The sequence below is a fragment of the Mastigoproctus giganteus genome, chromosome 4 (assembly GCF_048544385.1).
Source record: "Mastigoproctus giganteus isolate SK-2022 chromosome 4, ASM4854438v1, whole genome shotgun sequence".
Taxonomy (NCBI): domain Eukaryota; kingdom Metazoa; phylum Arthropoda; class Arachnida; order Uropygi; family Thelyphonidae; genus Mastigoproctus; species Mastigoproctus giganteus.
The window spans coordinates 184,308,131-184,329,306 of record NC_143578.1 but is presented as its reverse complement, the minus strand read 5'-3'; the positions used below and the strand labels follow the sequence as shown (position 1 = coordinate 184,329,306).

Below are 21,176 nucleotides of genomic sequence, written 5' to 3'. Positions count from 1 at the left end.
GGCTAGCGCGGACTCGAATGCAACAGCACACGTGATTGAGTTGACCACGGTTCAGGCCCACGTAATTGCTAAATGCCGTATTGATTGTATTATTATCAAAATGATAATATAATACAATTAGTTGTAAACTCCACTGACTTAGGTGGTAATGCCGGAGTATAAACAGAAAGCATGCCCCAGGGATACCTTTCATGTTGATTCAACTGCTTTCCACAGTTGCTACAAACTGGATGGTTGCGGGTCTCTATTACGAAGGGCTCGTTCCAAATCATCCCCCCACAGCCTGCTTAATTGGATTGAGATCTGGGGAAGACCAACGCAGTAGGCTGAATTCACTTTCATGTTACTGGAACCAAGTTCTGTACAATTGTGGCCTTTTAACGTGGCTCATTAAACTGTTAGAAGTACTGTATCTATTTGCAGATGGATGCACACACGGAACAATTTACAGATAAATAAACTGTGGCATCCAAATGTTGCTCCACTGGTATCAAGGAGCCTGGTCAAAACACTTCCTAAAGCATTGTTGACGTCTGGCAGGATGATGGGTCCATGGATTCATTCTGTTTTCGCCATATTCTGCTCCTCCCATCAGTGTGTAACAGCAGGAATTGGGAATCGTCAACAAGGCAATGTTTTTCCAGTCCTCCGCTGTTGGTATTCTTTAACTCACTCTAACCGTACCTTTCTGTTTTTGCTGGTAGGAGTGAAACCCGGTTCGGTCGTCAGCTGCGATACCCCATGTGTGATGAGATACGACAAGTTGTGAGTTCCTTGGTCACCGCTGTTGTACCAGATCGTTAGTTAACTGACTGTTACCATTTTACAAGCCTTCCTTTCTGTTACCATTTTACAAGTCTTCTCAGCCTCCGTTGGCCTCTCGCATGAACGAGCTGTTTCCAACAAGAGTATCACCGTTGGCTAGATGTTAATTTGTTTGTTAGACCAATCTCGATACATCCCAGACACAGACATACGTGAAAAATTACGCAGGTTCGCAGTTTCTGAGATATTTATACCGCCACATCTGGCGCCAACTATCACGCAAGGTTCAAAATCGCTTAAATTTTCAACCTCTGCTATTCTCGTACTGAACTGTACACGCACACCATCCCTACGTATCTGTCCACCTGCTTTATATGGCGGAGTATGAACACGAGGTGTTGTTGCTGAAGGAAAGCTTCGTTTCATGAAAAGGTTGGGTGTGTCTAATAAAGTGGCCACTCAGTGTAATAGAATATCCGAACAAGGCTTAGTAGCATTTACAATATCACGAAGGCGCTTGAGAAGTTATGGCTTTTTAACAAATTCAAAGATACTTTAGAAATGGACGATATCATTTCAGAAACTAAAACGACCGACCATCTAACCAACCTGATAAATAAATAAATTGGTTAAAGAACCTAGGAAATGCTTCAGCATCAGAATTCTATTTTTTTCTCCAATGCTCAAACGCAAGGATTTCGATAAAAACAACAAATAAAAACATTCCTAGTGATTCGGTCATTAACGCTCATTCAAGAAAAACTAGTGGCCATATGCTATCTAGCCCATACACAGTTCTGGAATCTAATTTAGTTAGTTTAAAACTGCACTATTTCAACAAATGGGCAGTCGGTGGGTGGACCATTTACATTACCCGCTCACACTATTCCGACTATAAAGAGTATTCTTTCGGTACGTTGGGTTTAGTGGAACATCCAGAAATTTAGGAGCAAAGCTGGAACTTCATTTGATAGTCTGGGGCCCTGCACATATTTTAGAGGATCTAAATTAAGGTCGCTGGGTTCCAAATTAAGTCCAGCATTGCTTCCAAAGTTTTCGTTTCTTTGAAAGACTTTCTGACAATTTTTAACGTGTTACGCGCGTTTGAGTTGACCGTGGTTCAATATTCTTGTACGCTCTGTATCTTGTGAACATCTCTGGCAGTAGTCTCTTCGTAATGTAATAGTTTTTAAAATTATAATTTCAATTTTTTTTAAAAATTAGACATTACATATCACAATTATTTTACAATATACATTAATTACTATTTATACAATTATTTTGTACCAAGTTGATCTACATGCACCAAAAGGGGTTCTCCATAACTGGCTCAAATAAATCTCCTTTAATTGTTTATCGTAATTTGCATAATACGAGTCTAATTCATAATAAATTAGGAGATGAAGAGGGGATTTAATCGTACTGAATTTCCTGATATCTGTTCTAAATTTCAACAGAAAAGTTTTATGAGAACCTGTAGTTTTTCTTAGAAATTAATTCCTGATAAGAGGGTGCTATTTAAACATTTACTACGAATAACTTTGGGAATAAATCTCAATCCTTGAGTACACCTTCTAAAAACTAAAGGTTTCATTTTATATTTGGCCAGATATGAGTGATATTTGTGATTATGATAAGTAATGATGCCATCTTGCCTTAGCATGTATTTTGTAATACGCATTTCAATTTTTTCAAATTTATTTATTAAATTTAAGGAATCGGAACAAACGTATTCTAGTGTGGGAACGACTAAAGAATAATATATTTTTTGGGTTAGTCTGGAATTTCGAATAGATAATCCTAAGGAGAATCTCCTTATAAAAAAAACAGATTTCGATAACCTGATGATAAGATGTTTTTTGTACGAAGAGAAAAACACCAATCCTCTAAAGGTAATTTGTACGTCTTGTGTAATAGATACTCTTGATATTTGTTGGAGGGTTGTGGGAATTGAATTGTTATTATTTTTTATTTTTATTTTTTTTTTTAGCGTGATGGAAGGAAATCGTTTTACATTTGGATATATTTCTGGTGAAGTTGTTATTATCTGCCAGAGTTTAAAAATAGAAAGAGCAGACTGCATTTCGTTATGATTGATATTTCAGAAATGTAAAATTTTATGTCATCAGCAATAAAGGAGTAATTTTCTGCCCTCTGGGAGAGGAATAATACTAAAATCATTAACATATATGTTAAAATGTAAAGGGCCTAAGGAAAAGCCTTGAGGGACTGCAGTTTAAAAAGTGATAATTCTAGAAAAATACACTGGTGTTCAAGGAAAGTGCATCACCTAGGAATTTCACATTTTCTAACCCTTTTTCGCGATGTTATGTTACATTAATGACTAGCATCACAAATAGAAATATAAACAAAAGATATTTATTAATAGTTAAGGCAAAGCTAAGTAATATTTGACAGGTGCTCTCAAAATATTCCAAAATGAGCATTTGCAACCTTTATACAACAGTTTTGGTAAATACGACAATTATGGCTGAAATGCTATCAGAAGCCCTCAATTTGCTTCAGTTTATGATTTTAAATGGAAAGGAAAATGAAAAGTTCACCAGGTGCAAACTAATATTTAGTTGAACCGCCTCTGGCCCTGATGACAGCAGCACACTGTCGAGGCATTGACAAGATCAATTTCTGAAGATAATCAACTGATAGTTCGTGGTTCTAAACACGAATTATGAAGTTCACGAAGGGTCTTTGGTTTCTTTCTGGCAACTGCAGATTCCACACGATGCCAACAGTTCTCTATAGGATTCAGGTCCGTCTGGGCTGTTTCCTGGCGAGCTAACAGTTGTAATGGACTGTTCTTCCAACCATTTTTTCACCTCTAACAAATGTAAACACATTACTGTCGGACCTCTAATGCAGAAATGAAGCTAAAGTAACTACAGAAATAAGCTGCAACTTTTAGCCCCAGAAGTATGAAAAAAAAACATTTTTTTTTGTCTAGTATTATTAACGAATTATATAGAAGCAAATCTTAAATCAGTTGATTATAATTTATTTTCTTAATCATATTGCAAATTATGCATCACTAGCCACAGTTGCCACACGATTGCTTACACATTTACACTATATCCAAAATTTTTAAATAAAATCTTATACTGTATTTCACGTTGCCCTGTTTTTACTGTATCAACATAATATTACAAATCAGACTAGAACTATTACATACTACTTACAGCTTCTGCTTCTGTTGATGTTGGTGTTTCTAAAAGTTCATGGTAAGTATGGATATACCTGTTCCATAGTAAACTATAAAGGGCTACTTGAAATCCAAAACAAGCGCACACAAAAAAAATTCTTCTCGTATTTCTTTGTATGAGTAGGGAGTTTATTTGGCTTTCTTCACTTTCTTTGCAATCTCCATTAAGAACAGGCAGATAATTTTTCTGTTTGCCTAATGTTTTGCATAGATAACGAAAACAGCCCAGCATGAAAAATGTGAATCCTATTGTGTCTGCAGCACCATCTATTATAAATCCTGAAGTGGAGTATAGAGAGACATGTTGAACCATTCCCATCCTAGAGCGATGGGAATGGTTACGTCATCACCTACGCGTGTCAATCTTATCTGATGCGATCTGTAAGAAATATTGCCATATACGTACGTTATTCGGACGACAATTTCAATTGTAACAGGTGATGCACTTTCTTTGAACACCGGTGTATATCTGCAATACACTAATGAGCCAAAACATTATGACCACCTACCTAATATGATGTTGGTCCTCCACGTGCAGCCAAAACAGCTCGTACCCGGCGAAGCAGGGACGCTACAAGATTTTTAAATGTGTCTTGTGGTATCTGGTACCAACACGTAACCAAGCAGATCGTTTAACTCCTGTAAGGTCCGTGGTTGAGATGCCGCAGATCGCAGTTGCTATTCCAACACAAACCACAGATGCTCGATGGGATTGATGTCTGGAGAATTTGGAGGCTAGGGCAATACGTGGAAGTCTTCCTCACGTTCTGCGAACCAGTCTCGAACAATCCGGGCAGTGTGGCATGGCACATTATCCTGCTGAAAGACGGCACCGAGAGGGGAAGACCGTTGCCATGAAAGGGTGTACCTGGTGAGCAATGATGTTTCGGTAGGTGATAGACGTCAGAGTACCCGGCACATGGATGACTGGACCCAGGGTATCCCAGCAGAACATCGCCCAAAGCATGACACCGCCGCCACCGGTTCGTGGGTTTCCCCTCCTCGGACCACTTTGGTAGGTACTAACCACTTCTGGTGAGCATCCCACCAGCCGTGCCGTTTTGGATATGCTCTGACCCAGTCTTCTGGCCATTACAATTTGGCCTTTGTCAAACTCGCTTAAGTCTGCTGCCTTTCCCATCTGAAGAAAAAGAGTAACACTGATTAACGGAGCTCAGTATCAGGTGTTTTTTATACCGTGTCCCGACTCGCGCACGCGCCGCAGTTCATGTGCAGTTGCTTCCATTTGCATAACGACTCGCTGGTCATAATGTTTTGGCTCATCGGTGTAATACTTGATAACGATAATCAGATACATATGCTATAAGCCAGAGAAGGATTGGGTTAGTCAGTCTCTAACATTCTAGTTTATGTTGGTGATTTAACAATCACACTACTGTACGGGGAGTGGAATTTGAAAATCTCGCAAAAATCGCCATAGATTTTTGCGAGATTTTCAATTTTGCGATTTTTGCAAATCGCCATTTGCAAAAATCGCAAAAATCTATTATGTGATGATTTTTGTTTAAAGTTGTAAGTGCGATCTTCATTATGAATTTAGTGTTCAGATCAGTTCAGCATCACCGTTTTGTTAAATTTTCTACACATTCTATAATTCCATATATTTTTATTCTGCATATGTATAGTATTTGGCGAACACATTACGCCCATAACTCTCCATACTCATCGAGTAAAAAAAAAAATCTCGGAAAGTTTAATTAATAGGTCAGAAGAATTACAATTAATTATTTTACATTTTATTAAGTGTATATTCACGCCTGAGTCAAGTTCCAAGATATACTCTCGCCTCTCCTCCACACTCAATTTTTGGAATCTTATCAAAATTAGGAACGAATTTAGAAATCAATTGAGGATGTGAAAATTAAAATATCAATTTTCAGAGAATACTCCTATAGACGGTTGGAAAATGACAAAATTTTATTCTATTCGGAACGTTGTTCTGCATTGGAATCGATCGAGCATATTTTCAATTAAACAATGTCACTGTAAAAATTTTAAGAAAAATTTAAAACTATGTTATAGAAAAGTATAAAAATATTAACTTTTCCTTGTATGTACAGATGAAATATTCATATTTATATACATATGTATAAATGCATCAAATATGTATATTTATATATGATGCATATTTGGTTTAGGCCAAAATGGATGTCAGATGAACTAATGACGCTCGTGGCAGAGAATTAAAATGCATGGGATGCATACAAATTATCAGGAGACACAGAGGCCTATGGTAGATATAAGCTAGTCTGTAATCAAGTCACAAAGGAAGTTAGGCAAGCGAAGGCAGATTACGAGAAATTCTGGCAAAGGATGAAAAGAAAAACAGCAAAGAGTTCTTTACTTAAAAAAACTCTAGAAGGAAGGGGATGAATCAGATTGGTCCACTTGATGGTGGTTCGACTGTTGATAATCCTGCTCGGATAGCCGACAAACTGAACGAGTATTTTGCATCTACATTCATATATGAAGAATTCTGTAGGGAAGTGGAGGACAGAAAGTTATTCAACTCTAACAGGTGCTTAATGATTTTGTAATAACTGAGAGCACAGTGGAAAAGAAATTGCTGAAGTTAAACATAAGAAAGGCATCTGGGGTGGATGGGATCTATCCAGTCATATTAAAGAAGGCGGCAACGGAACTAAGCAAACCCTTGACCATAATAATGAGAGCATCCTTGAACTCAGGAGAAGTCCCCACGGACTGGAGATGTGCAAATGTATCCCCAATTCACAAAGGGGGATCAAAGAGTGACACGAGTAATTACAGACCGGTTAGTTTAACTTCTGTTCCGGGTAAAATAATGGAGTCACTGGTTAAATGTACACTGCAAGATCGTCTAGACAAGACTGCAGCAATAATTCATTCACAGCATGGGTTTGTTAAGGAAAAGTCTTGTCCAACAAATTTGATAGGATATTATGATGTGATTACAAAGGAACTGAATGAAAAAAAAATTTGATATGATATACTTGGATTTCAGGAAAGCTTTTAACACTGTTGCGCATGGAAGACTATTGTACAAATTGGAGCAGAATGGTATTAAGTGTAAGTTGCTACAACAGATAAAAGGATGGTTGAGTGTGAGAAGACAGTGGGTGGTAACCAATGGACGCAGCTCTTCGTGGACTACTGTTATTAGCGGAATCCCCAGGGTTCGGTGTTGGGCGTTGATATATTGATGACGTATCAAGCTTAATGTCCAAGTTTGCAGATGATAAAAAAGTTGGCAGGGTTGTTAATGACAGTATGCTACTGCAACAGGATCTAGAAAAGTAGGGCAGATGGGCTGAAAAGTGACAACTGAAGTTTAACATTGACAAATACAAAGTACTGCATATGGGTAGAAGTAACGTATTAAATGTGTGGTACTACACTCGGGTGGTTGAGAATGAAAAAAACCTGGGGGTAATTGTGCAGTCAGATATGAAGTTTTCTGAGTACTGCGTACAGGTCTGGATGCCTCATTTTAGGAAGGATGTAGAGGTGCTGGAACGAGTACAGAGAAGGGCAACAAGGTTGACGAGGGAAACGAAGGAGTCCTCTCACCAAGAAAGGTTTAAGTTCCGCAAACTGCAGTTTCTGGAGACTAGGCACCTGCGAGGTGATCTCATTGAGGTGTATAAGGCCTTGAATGGTTTAAGCAAGTTCAATGCTGATGGAATTCTTCTTGCTCAGATTACGAACCTTTGGGGGCATAAATTAAAATTGAGGAAAGACACTTGTAGAATAGATTGTGCGCAAATTTGCCTTTAGCCAGCGGGTAGGGTAGTTGGTTGTTGGCTGGAACAAACTTTCATCGGTCGGCGTGGAAGTTTTTTTTTTTTTTTGGCTGATGCTGTATAAGATTTCTTTCTTGCATCATTATACCTCTGCTAATGCTAATATTTGTTTAATGTCAAGATAGCAAAAAATATATATGCCATTAGATAATGCGGCAGAGCTTAAAAAATCGGGCATTTTCAGGAATCCAGTTTTTGAACGTTTTTCAGAGTGTAGTGAACCGTACAAGTGAAGAGAAAAATGAGGCTAGACTTAAAAAATAACTGGTGTCGAATTTATGTATTATGGCCATTAATAATTTCAAAACACCAATGCCTGTTTCACATATTTCTTAGACTGTGAGTCATTGTTGCTATTGTACTTGCAACATACACTCAGTGATCACTGAATTATGACCACCTACCTAATACAGTGTTGGGCAATAGCCACTATTCGCCTAGGCATTGATTTCACTAGATGTCTGAAGATGTCAGTAGCGACCTGCAGCTATGCTGCCTGCATGGCTTTCCACAGTGTCGAAATAGATAACGGGAAGTGGTTACGCCTCACTTCCAGTTCCAAAGCATCCCACAGGCGTTCAATTGGATTGAAGTCAGGCGAATTTGGAGGCCAATCAAGATATATGATATCTTAATTGGCCTCCAAATTCGCCAGACCTCAGTCCAATATCTGTAATATCTGTGTTCCTCGAACCACTCATGCATACTGCAGGCCTAATGACAGCGCATTATCGTCTTTGAATATCCCGTTTCTGTCCCGGAAAAAAATGAAACATGGCAGGGTGTACACATCCTAAAAGCTGCCGATAGACCTCATCAGTGAACCGTTGGGCCACTGATAAAGTCTATCATAGTTCGGCAAAACGTGCCCCATATTAAGCAACCATCGCCACCTACCTGAACAGTGGGCACCACGCACAATAGGGCCATGGACTCGTGTTGCTTGCGCCACACACGAAAGCGTCCCCGGATGAGTCCAAATAGTTGCACCAACTATTTGGACTCATCCGACCAGCACACTCGTTTCCAGTCCTCCAGTGTCCAACCAGCATGTTGTTGGCTCTACAGCATTAGCCGTCGACGATGATCAGCGGTGAGGAGGTGTCTCTTTGGTCGTCTGCTGTGGAACCCCCCATACATCTGAGTGTGCGACGCATCGTCACTTGGGATATTTTTCTTGCACTCCACATATTGTATTGCGATGTCAAATGTCGCACAGTGACCTGGCGTTGAGCCCGTACCATGCGCTGCACCCTTCGCTTATCTACGAACATCCACCTTGCATAATCCTTTAGCGTTCTGTCGGCGGGAGGTGGTTTGTTCCATTCGTCACCATTAGTTGTACTTTAACTACAGAGAGCCGTAAATAACCGACAGAACGTGCCGTTTCCGATATGGAAGCACCGAACGCACGGGATCCCACAATCATGCCATTTTGAAACTACGTGATATCGGCAGCATTCAGATCCACGACCTTCATTTCTTAGGCAAGTACGTTGGATATCCACTGGACCAAATCGGTTAACATTTTGGTTTAATGCTGGCGACTATCGTGCTGTGGACATTACAGGAATCACAGCTACTGTATTAACTAACAAAAATAACAAAATACAGTACCCAGGAATACCTGGACTATGTGAACAACCTTCGAAAAACCGGAATTTTCAAAAATCCGGCATGTGCTGGGTTCCGAGCATTTATGAGGTTCCACCGTATTTACATAATTTTCGAACACGTTGTCATGTGACACTATTTTATTATCCACTGTTACCATTGCTTTCTCATTCAAATTATTTTATTTATTCTGCAAAGAATCAAAAAGTTCGTCAAAACCAAGTCCGTATCTTTGCTGTTGCGCGCTCTCTCTCTCTCTCTCTCGACATTGTTTATACCACTAGATGTCGCTCACGCCCGGACCGTTACTTGGTGACTTTCTGGGAGGCAGGCAGAGAGCGAGGATTTAAAGTTGAGACGTAGATGATTGTCATCCGAGAGAGGCAAAAAAGAGAAACTTGAACATCCCTCATCTTAGGTCCGTTCTTACGCAGTAGTCGGGAATGCATGGCCCTTTATAATTATGTTGTACTTTCATGTTCAGAGGACAGGTCCCATGCCTTGTATTAAGAGGTAAGCAAAAACATTTTAATTTGCTTTCATCGAGGGGTCACAGATCTTTCCCTCATCCCTCCCATTTTTTAAAACAAGTATCCATCGGTAAAAAGCCAAATATTCCCCGTAAATGAGGTTGAAATATATTTTCAAACAGTGCATCGAATTATCGAAAATCGACTTGGAAAATTTCGATTTGTTTTAATTCAGTCCCTAAATATATATTTCTTTACGAAACACATTATATATTTCTTATCAATGCGCTCACCAGCAGTATATCTTCCTTAACTATCTGCCAACTAACGTACTTCTAATATTCAGAACAGTAAGATACTGAAGAGAACAACGCGAGGTAATCCACAGTCTTAACTTCAAAACGCTTGCCATTCAGCAAGCGTTCTGAAGTTATTGCTTATTGATTTCGAAATTATTCGTTATTGATTCTTTGTGGTAATTCATTCCACGAATTCTAACCATTACTCTTAGATCTAATATCTGAAATATTCGACCGAAACACGTACGCTGTTCGGTATTACTGTTAAAGAAACACAACAGGGTATGAAAGTTAAATATGTACCACAATCACACTTCTCTATTATTTATTTCAACTGGTATTGGAGTAACAGCAACTGGATCTCCAAGATGACACGATAATCTAAGGGGTAATGCTATAACTTATTTAGCGTAATAAAGAGAGGAAGAAGGTGCGAGGAATCATTTCGTCTATAGATGTCCCGACGGGCATAGGTGACATTGGAGTCCTCGAAAATTAATTCTCAATACTCAATGGTCGAAAATTAACATCGCAAAAGGTGAGAACGTAATTTGCGCGTACAAGAGGAGCAAAGGAGAAATTTGTTCGCTATTCATCACCAGATGGGGGGGTCTAGAGAAACGCCCTTCGAATGTGGTCCATAAATCTTCGAAAGATTAGTTTTACCCAACTGCTATTAGTTACAACTACGAATCAACTAATTTATTAGCGTAATGGTTTAGTTTATCTCTTTGAAACACGAGGGAGCATATATCGCACGGGATTCATTAGAAGTGCCGCGTTGCGCACACGAGCACTCAACGTTAATTAAGTGTTTGACACCAGGACAAGGTGTGGAAGAAGACAAATGAGTCGATGCCGACTTGCAACGAAGAAAAGCTATGTGGTAGGGTGGTAGTGGCGGGGGCTGCGTCTGACTGGGTTAACTAAAAGTCAAACGAAAATAACGACACTATGCAACAGGTGCTACTGGTCCGATCGGATGCTATATCGTTTATAATTGAAAATGAGGTTTACATAATTACTGATCTATTACAAAACCAGTTGGCAAGCCGAAAAAATAAAATAAATATATATAATAAAATAAAAATAAAAAAGAATTGGGTTGATCATTGATTAATATTCATTATAATATATATATATAATAATACCTTTCTATACATTAAAATGATTTTCCTCTTGATGATATTTATTCAGCCAATGGGAGAAGAGGGATGCGAGTTACGTGGTAATACGTAACAAATACTAAAATATGTAACAAAAGCTTGTTTTACTGTGGTAAAACAAGCTTCTGTTTTAGTGTGATCATGTTAGATAAACCTCGTGCACGCGCTTTGTTTATCTAGCATTACCACGCGGTACCAATCTTGATTTCCATATGTAACGTATTTACGTATTCATAGCTAAGGAAGAGACACACACAGTGTGTCTCTTCTGTATTTTATTTTAAAAAAAGCTTCTGTATTTTAGTATTGCGTTTTTGTCCATATTATATCATGGATCTACTCACGTGAGTGCTCCATCGGAAAGAAATCGTGAAAAACAGGGTGTTAATGTTATAAGTTTGTGGTGAACAACATTACAGTTTTTGCTGAATTCAGAATCATCAACTGAGAAGTAATTTGCATACCGAATTGTTTAGGTAAACTGGGGCCAATTTTGAGAACACTAATTGTAGGTACGTGCGATCAATTGAAGTCGCAGTGCAGTGTCGATCAAGAGAATTCTAAACGAATAAAAGAAAGTGAAATTTAGATCATGAAAGAAAACGAAAATGTATAAATATCTTTGTTATAATAAATGATTTTTGTGTATCAGTCCAATTTACCCATGGGATATACAGTTCCGTCCAATGTACATATCTGCAAAGAAAATAACTCTCAATTCTTTGTGATCTTTTGATCACATTAAGTATTAACAAAACAGTCCAGGTTGCATTGCGAGCTTTACTGCTTTGAGGGGAACTGTTGTCCCAAAGACAAATCGCAATTATCACGGAACAGTACTAAGGAACGGGTATATACACTGGTGTGCAAACCTTAAGGACCAACACTATTTCTAAAGGTTACAACCACAAAATCTTTACTTAAGGTATTCTTTACTGATGAGAGTAGATTCAGTCTCGGCAGCGATTCTGAACGTCAGCTAATCTGGCGAGAGGTTGGCACACGGTATCACCCTGCAAACATCAAGTGAAAGGGATCGATATGGCATTCGAGGGGTTCTCGTCTGGGGAGGCGTTATCTTGGATGGACGTACACAACTCCAGATACTGGAAGGCGGTACTGTAACTGGTGCACGCTCCTGTACTGAGGTAATCCTTCCCCATGTGCGTCTGTTCTGAGGTGCCATTGGCCCCGAGTTCGTGTTTGTGGATGATAACGCCACGCCCCATCGCACTGCAGCTGTTGATATGCTTTTGGAAAGTGAGGACATCGTTCATATGGATTGGCCTGCCCGTTTCTCCTGATCTAAATCCCATCGAACACATATGGGACGCTCTGGGGATACGCCTAGCGGCACCTCCACACCCACCAGAACATTTCCATCAGCTGAAGATAGTGCTGACAGAGGAATGGACGATGTTACCGCAAGAACTTATCAATAACATTGTTCTGAGTATAGACAGGCAGTGCAAAGCCTGCATCGACATTATGGGTGGCCATATCTCCTACTGAGGACCACTTCTTCCCTTTGTTCCATCTTTGGCAGTGATGCATCTGTATCATGGCAGCCAGTACTCTGTTGCTATTTTTGAATAAAGTCCCTCTGTACCGTTTTGTTTCCGTTGTTGTGTCGGTGTTGTTTCCTTCATCATTTCTGTACCTCACGAGGTTCCTTTGTTATGCTTTTCCCATTCCAGGCCACTCCTATGAGAAGTTACAGGTGAAAACCTGACTGGTCCTTAAATTTTGCACATCAATGTACAAAGATACTAAAGAAAAATAAATAAATTTTCTGTTTGTAATCCAGGAAGAACACACGGTCAGGGGAAGTTCACAATATAAAGAGAATACAGGAAACAGAAGCGTATTTAGCAATCACTCAAAGCAAGTGTACTTATGCACCCTCGCGCCTGACCACTATTTATTATCCTATTTTCCTATTTATTTTCCTATTTTCCGCTTTTCCTATTTATTATCGTTTCTTTTAAGGCTACTGCGGCCTTAAAAGAAACGATAATCAATAGGAAAAGCAGTGAAGGAAAAAATAATAAATATATCAATTAATGTATCATTGCATATTTGAAGTAGCCCTCACTGCCAATTGCTTTTGAAGGGAAAGTGAAAACACAAGGAATTCTGGATTCGGAATTTCAATTTTCAGGTTTTCTAAGGAACACAAATCAGTAGAGATCATTTCCTTTAATTTAATCCAATGCGTCTATCATTTGATGCTTCCACTGCTCTACATGTGAAAATCAAATCCTGTACATATTTTCACTGAACAGTATAAAAAATCTCCAAGAGGAGGGGGTAGGTAGTAGTTGTTGGCGCATAAGCTTCTGTGGACATAATGCACCTCCCAAGGTTTTTTTTTTTTTTTTGCAATACTTTGATCCAAGCCCGAGGCGGGAATCGAACCCGCGACCTTTGGGTTGCCAGGCAGGCACTTTACCCACCCGGCTAGCCCCCAAGAGGAGGGCTAGAGGTATTAGTATTAGTAGTGGCAATAGGTGCAAGAAAGCAACCTTATAAAGAATCAGCAAAAATAAATAAATAATAAAAAAAAACATCTTCCACATCACCTGTCCACCCTCTCCAACAGTCGTTATAGTTCTTCCTTGAATTTATTAAAACTACCCTCTTCCAGAACGATGGATGGAGGTTTGTTCCAGCAATCAACAGCCTGATGGCTGAATGCAAACTTTAAATGTTTCTTATAATAAATGTGAAACGCTAATTATTGCTCAGCCTTGCTGAATGGAATTATGGCGCTAAAAAGAGAAAAAAGAAAAAGCTCTTTAATTTACTCCAGTATAGAAGCTTGATACTCGGTTAATTATTAATTACTAATCATCGTGTCTACATCACCGTAAGTAGCCTAATTGTACTGGGTTAACAAGTCGTGCCTGGTGATATTACGTGCCGTTTTTAATTAACTAAAGATTATTTCCAACCGATCGACTGCAAATCCACTTGCTCATTAGACTTACAAACTCCTGACTAATTCTGCTTAATTTATTAGCTACATCTGTTGACCGCGTAACTTAATACTCTGCACACAGTAACGGATGATTCCATAAGTGAACAGACGTGCTTGTTAATTATCGTTAATCAGTTCCGAAAATTTACGTCAGAGGCTGGCAGAAGGAACGCGGTAGAGAAATTCGGGCTCCTCCTCCTCTGACAAAACCTTTTCTCAAATTGAAGCAACACTTCGGACGCTGGAAACAAAAGAAACTCCCTTGTTCATACTACTTAAAAGGATTGTTTTCTTCAAGAGCCTCCCGAGATCTTTCCAGTTGAATGTATCGTTCTTAGCAGCTTCCCCCCCCATCTCTTCCCTCCCTCCCTCCACCACAACAAATCCCATTCTTCGGCGTTTACATCTATCCGCACTGACAAGCACTCAGGTTAATGATATTTGCGTGTTAATTTGCGTTTTCTTCATTCCATTAAAATTTCACTTATTCTTCTTCAGGGAAAGCAACGTATTTTTACTTCCGTGTTAGAGGAAGTTTGTCGTCTGCTCTTAACAGACGCCTCTAATTGTGCAATTTCGGCAGTCCGTGTACCTACGTGCGTCTGGGAGTTGTTTATCTAAAATCGCAAAGAATGTATGTCAATGGGATGCCCTTCTCAGAGATATCACAGATAGTAGGGGGTTTTAACAAATCTGCCATCCTTTCTATTATTCAGTCTAAAATGTTGACAGAATGCTAAAATGATATCCTTGTGGGTAAGTTAGTCTCCAAAATCAGACTTTTTACTCTGATAAAAGCAAAAACATTTCTTCAGCAGAACGAAGATTGATAATTCGTTGTTTTCTGTAAATTCGATGGATAATTTTTGTATACGAGATTTTTGAAACAAGAAAATAAAATTTAATATCATTTAATTAAAAAAATTTAAATCAATAAGCATTTATTTCATTTTAATAAAATTTATTTCGAAATCTTTTCGTTGTACGCTTAATAATTATATGACAGTTCGCTGTTTAAATGTTATGGCGTGTAATATATGTACTCACTCAGAGTAGTTTTCATTTACCTCAATATTTATGATATTTATGACAATACAGGGGTGGTCAAAACTAATTTTTGCCCATCCCTGTATTTTAACGGGCCCTAAATTTCGTTGCATTTGCAGTACGTGGAATAAGAGATTGTCCAGAACAAACGAGAGTTGCTCTGCGGACCAATTCAGAAGTGATTGATTGCATTTATTTTCTCCCCACAGCGAATGCAGCACCGGCTTCTTTTCCAAAAGCGTTCACTTGCTGAGTACAAATCATACATCAACCCAAAATCCGGATGTTCTTTATCCAGAGCAGTCTGCAGATGCTGTTATCTACATCACTGTAAGTAGACTCTGCTGTTCCCTCACTCATCAATTTTATTCCCCCTTCCCACTTTAGCTCACTTTTCGGGAAGAAAAATTGCCGATGTTCGTCAACAACACCATCAGGTGTCGGTAACGGCGCTGTTTTCTTCTCCTAAACGACACTTTACCCTACATAATGGACAAATTAGCCGATCATAAACCCCACAAATACTTTCTGTGGTCATCAGGGTGATCCACCACTCTCATAACGTGCTCAACTGAAACTGCGGACACCCAATCGTCACCATAACCAAAGAGAATGTCGTTTCTTTCTCCTCAGAAAGCTAATATTTGACCTTTCTCCCAATATACAGAGCAGTGTAAAAGAGCATACCCGACCCCACTCTTCTACCTAAATTTATATGTTCCATTTGGCTGTAATTCACCTTATTTTATTAATACACAGCAATGTTTGAGTAACGAAAGAGATTAAGATGGCAGCGCGATAGATATTTGGCCAAGATTTTATAAAGAAAACCTGACCCAGATGGGTCAAGAACACGCGGTACATATGTCTCCTTTTATAAGTTTGTAGTAAAGTTTACAGAAAGAACTGGGCTAGTCTTAATCCCAAGATAGCCAATCCTAGTAGAAGCGTTTCCTTTGTAAACCCATCCTTTTATGTACTGAAATCCACCCACTACTACTGGGCAGGAACTTGGGGAATATTTTTCTTGTAGTACATCTGTATAGGGCTACAAGGAATTCGGTGTCTTCTGTCTCTGACCCCAACTTTCATGGTCATGTCAACTATATAATAATAATTATATTATTATTATTGTCGTGCCTCATAAAATCATCTGATACAGAAGAGGGATTACAAATTTTGTTCCGAAGACGTAAGGAAAGTTGTGAAGAATACGGGATGAGAATAAATTTTGATAAGACTAATAGGATGGTGGGAAAGGGTGAAAAGGAAAAAATGGATGATAGAGGTACAAGTTGATAAATGCGGACATCTTGTCAGTCTGCTATCGATTGATGGGACAAAGAGCAATGAAATCAGAAATAGAATTGCAATTTGAGAAGATGAAGAAGATATTTCCTAAAAAAATTGAGTTTTGGCAGAAACAGAGCAGTTTCTGATAAAACTGCGTGATTTTATCCGTTCCCACTGTTATTAATACTATGTACTATATGATAAATATTATTTTTATTTTATACAATGGAAGTTTCGAAAATAAATTAAGAATAGTCGTATAAGCGTGTGCCCGATTTTGAACGGTTACGGAGTTATGGCTGCTCAAATTAAAAAAAATGAGGCCGAGGAGTTCTGAAAGGTAAAAAATACAAAAAAAATAATCAAACACATACCTAGTTTGAATAAACATTTTACTACCTACAGGTTACTAGAAACACTTTGTATACGCTATATTGTCAGTTAATGTACTTTCTTAACGTGCTTACTCTACTTCTGTATCTCGCTTCATACGCATTGCAATTTAGATTATATAATAGCCACAAGTAAACACAATAAACTGTCTTATACCTACAATTAATCAATGAGACATATACACTCAGTAATCACTAAATTATGACCACCTACCTAATACCGTGTTGTACCGCGTTCGCGGGTGTAATAGCCTCTGTTTGCCTAGGCACTGACTGCACTGGACGCCTGAAGTCCACAGGTAGGTTATCTGCAGAGATGCTACCTGCAATACATTCCACGGTGTCCGAAAAGATGACGGTTGCGTGCCTATACGCCTCACTTTCCGTTCTAAACAGTGTTCAATTGGATTGAGATCGACGAAATTGAATGTCAATCAAGATAAGTAATATCCTCACTGTGTTCCTCTAACCACTCGTGCACAGTGTGGGCCCGATGACACAGCGCATTATCGTCTTAGAAGATCTCGTTTCTGTCATGGAAAAAAAATGAAACATGGCAGGGTGCACATGATCTCCCAAATGCTGCCGGTAGACCTCATCAGTGAAACGTTGGTCCATACACACCAGGGGTACTAGTTCTTGGCAGCAAAATGTGCCCCACATTAAGCAACCACTGCCACCTGTCTAGATAGTGGGCACCATGCACAATGGGTCCATGGACTCTTACTGCTTGCGACACATATGATGGCGTCCTTCAGCGAGTTGCGCCAGGTATTTGGACTCATCAGACCAGTACACTTGTTTCCAGTCCTCCAGTGTCCTACTGACGTGTTGTTGACACCACACTCGCCATGGATGATGATCAGCGGTGAGGGGAGGGTGTCTCTTGGGTTATCTGCTGTGGAACTCCATGCGTCTGAGTGTGCGGCGCATCATCATTTGGGATATTTTTCTTGAATTCTCCATATTATATAGCGATGTCAACTATCGCACAGTGACCTGCCTTTGAGCCCGTACAACGCGCTCCACTCACCACGAATATCTAACTTGCGTGATCCTTTACAGTTCTGTAGAAGGGAAGCGGTTCGACCCGTTCGACAAAATTTTTTTACACCTTCACCACAGTGGGCCTTGAGCAACCGACAAAACATGCTGTTTCCGATATGGAAGCATCTGACTCACGAGCTCCCACAATCGTACCCTTTTGAAACTCTGTGATATCTTTACAACATCCCATAAGTGCTGCTTTATCACTGATTTGCACGACTAGATAAAAATTACCCTTGCTCTAGGGGACGAAGCTATGCGGCATAATCCATTACGGATAGATGGTCATAGTTCAGTGATCACTGGGTGTATATATATAAATAAAATAATAAATTTTCTGTTTATACTCCGGGACGAGCAAACGGTCAGAGGAGTTTACAAGATACACAGAATACAAGAAACAGCACCGTATTCAGCAGTCACGGGCTTGAACCCCGGTTACTCAAGGCACGTGTACTTATGCACCCGCACGCCTATGGTTGCAACTAAAGATGCACAGAGAAGTTTATAAAATTTCTATAAAAATTCATGAATTATAAGAATCTCATAAGTTTTCCAAGTTCAGGAGGTCGTGTATTTTTGCACCATTGTGAACTCATTCAAATATTTTTAAAATTTCTTCCAGCAGGAAAGCATAACTACAAATCATACCCCATCTCCAAACGAGATTATCAAATGCTCGCCTTCACTGTGCTCTTTAACAATCATATCAAATCATACAGTTGGACCTTCCTAACCCCACCTTTTACCCCCTTTGTCTGTTGCCAGGCCCGCCACCACGGCAGGCCTGGCAACAGACAGTAAACTTCCAATTTACGAACAAAAACTTCTGGTAGCAGAAATTCGACTTACGAACTCTGTATTTGACCAAATATATTACGAGCTTTTGATCAACTCCAGCAACTGCGCAGAACATTGATTTTATAAAGTAAAATGAATGAGAATGAAATACTTTCAACATTTACGTATTTAATCTTTATTGTACAAAATTATATTAAAATGCAGTGCGGTTTTTTTTTTTTTTTTGTAAAATTAGTGTGTTGCTATTAGGATTTTTTTTTGTAAATCTAATGAGGGCCGGACTGAAGTTTTTTGAGAGATCAGAAATAACAATAATTGAAGTGTTTATTCAGTGTATAGCATAGAAAATGCTTTTCCTTATATTTAATCACGCAGTACATCATTTTTACAAGCAGGAAATTTCAGAAAAGAAATACAAAATTTAAATAAAAACGTCACAAACTCAATTCAGGGCCAGATCCTTGTCAGACTTCGGAATGAAATCTTATCAACATTTGCATAATCTAAAAAAAAATCGCAACATATGTGTTAAGTTAAATAAAGAATGCGTCAACCAGCAGCTTCCTCGCATGGTTTATGCATTCTAGTATTAACCGTAGTGTAACAAAGAAGAAAAAATTGTTTTAGTTGGCACCCACCCACCCATTATTTAAAAAAGCAGATTAATAATTATATCTATGGAAAAATCGCTTCCGATTTTCGAACTGCATCTTAGCAACGCATGGTGTTCATTAAGGGAGTTTACTGTAGTGGTTTACCACTAGTCCACAGTGGGGTCATTGTGTGCACAGCAGTGTCGCCCGTGAACCTTTTGGCGAAACTCGTTCTCAGTTGGATATTCCTGACTCTGACCAATTCAGAGGGCAACACATCGATCAACTGAAGCGGTTTCGTAATGTTTCCTGGAATGTAATTTAAATTTAGGAGAGCATTCACCAAGATAGGAGCCTCACTGGATTACTCAGGGTATGTCATACACTTGATGAAGAGGATACTGTTACTGAAAGTCTATTTGTGTATTTAAATAAAAGAGAGATGCGAAAAATACACAAATAGATGTGTTTCACCCTTCTCTGTTCAATGGTTTCATCTTTGTGGACCAGCCTTGCATAATTTTTGCGCTCTAGAATTATACTTATGCCCCTACCTTTGATTGTGATGTTTGTTGTAACAAAAACGAGAAAATTGAATTTTTTTCCTATTATAATTAATAATTTTAATTATTTCTTTCCCCATTTCTTATTTCTTTGCCCAATAACCTCCTGTTTTCTTTTATATGTTTATATTACTGTACTCTATAAATCCGTGATCCATAAATAGATATTTTCTCGATATTATTATGACAGTTGTAATAAAAAATAATTTTTCGAAACTGATATTATATAAAGAGTATTATTCTCTCACTAGATGGTGCTGGTGTTCTATGCTGCCATAATCATTATCGTGATTGGCACCAACTGTCATCGTTTCAAAAGAAGCCAGACGACTCAAAATTTGAATGGTACAAAGCGACTCCTGGTGGCCCACTCTCGCAACATGTCTACAGTTTCGAAGACTGTCACTCCAAGCTTTTCAGCTAGCCAATCCTCCAGAAATGAGTCCTTGTAATTTTTTATGTTGGAGAAATAAACACCTGACATTAAACTTTGGCCTATCCTTTATTCCACCGAACCGGAATCCTTTGTTATAAATGAGCTGTCGTTGCATCATCCTGGCTTATACTGCGATAGTGATCGGACAGGAAGAGGAAAAAGCTGACATCACAAGCTCACACGGTTTTGAAATCACACACAGAATTAAGATCACACGAAACGGAAGGGAGTCATTAAAAGGTTAATGAACAAATAAGAAAACTTTTGCAACGAAAAATATCGTCCCAAGACTGCCATGATAAAAAATAAAATGACCTTAAAAAATGAAATTATATCTTACAATCAGCTCTGGAAGAACTACAACTGCATCTCAAATAACAGAAACCCAATTTCTAAGCCTTTTTCATTTGGGGTCTGAGATTCATTTATTACTCCAATATTATCATGTACAATTTTAAAAAGATTTTTATTAAACGAAACAGTAGTATTGTTTTACGTAACTGTTCAAATATAAATATAGGTTAAATACATCAATGTTGGAAGTATTTCAACATTTATGTAATTTGACCTACATTAAAGTGCAGTAAAGTATAGTACATGTACAGTATTAAAATTATTAATAAATTTATAATTTTCCTCTTTCTTACGCATCCGCAGGCAACTGCTTCAGCAACATTTTTAAAATAAATT

At 38.7% G+C, this 21,176-nt stretch overlaps 1 protein-coding gene across 1 annotated transcript; it reads left to right on the top strand.

The window, feature by feature from the left end:
* The first annotated feature begins 9,766 nt into the window (after positions 1-9,766).
* Positions 9,767-20,502, top strand: LOC150087248 (uncharacterized). Its single transcript, XM_090372420.1, has 3 exons — positions 9,767-9,912; positions 15,571-15,691; positions 20,302-20,502. The coding sequence occupies exons 1-3, from the start codon at positions 9,863-9,865 to the stop codon at positions 20,500-20,502; spliced, it is 372 nt and encodes a 123-aa protein (XP_090228546.1). The 5' UTR covers positions 9,767-9,862.
* Positions 20,503-21,176: the final 674 nt, after the last annotated feature.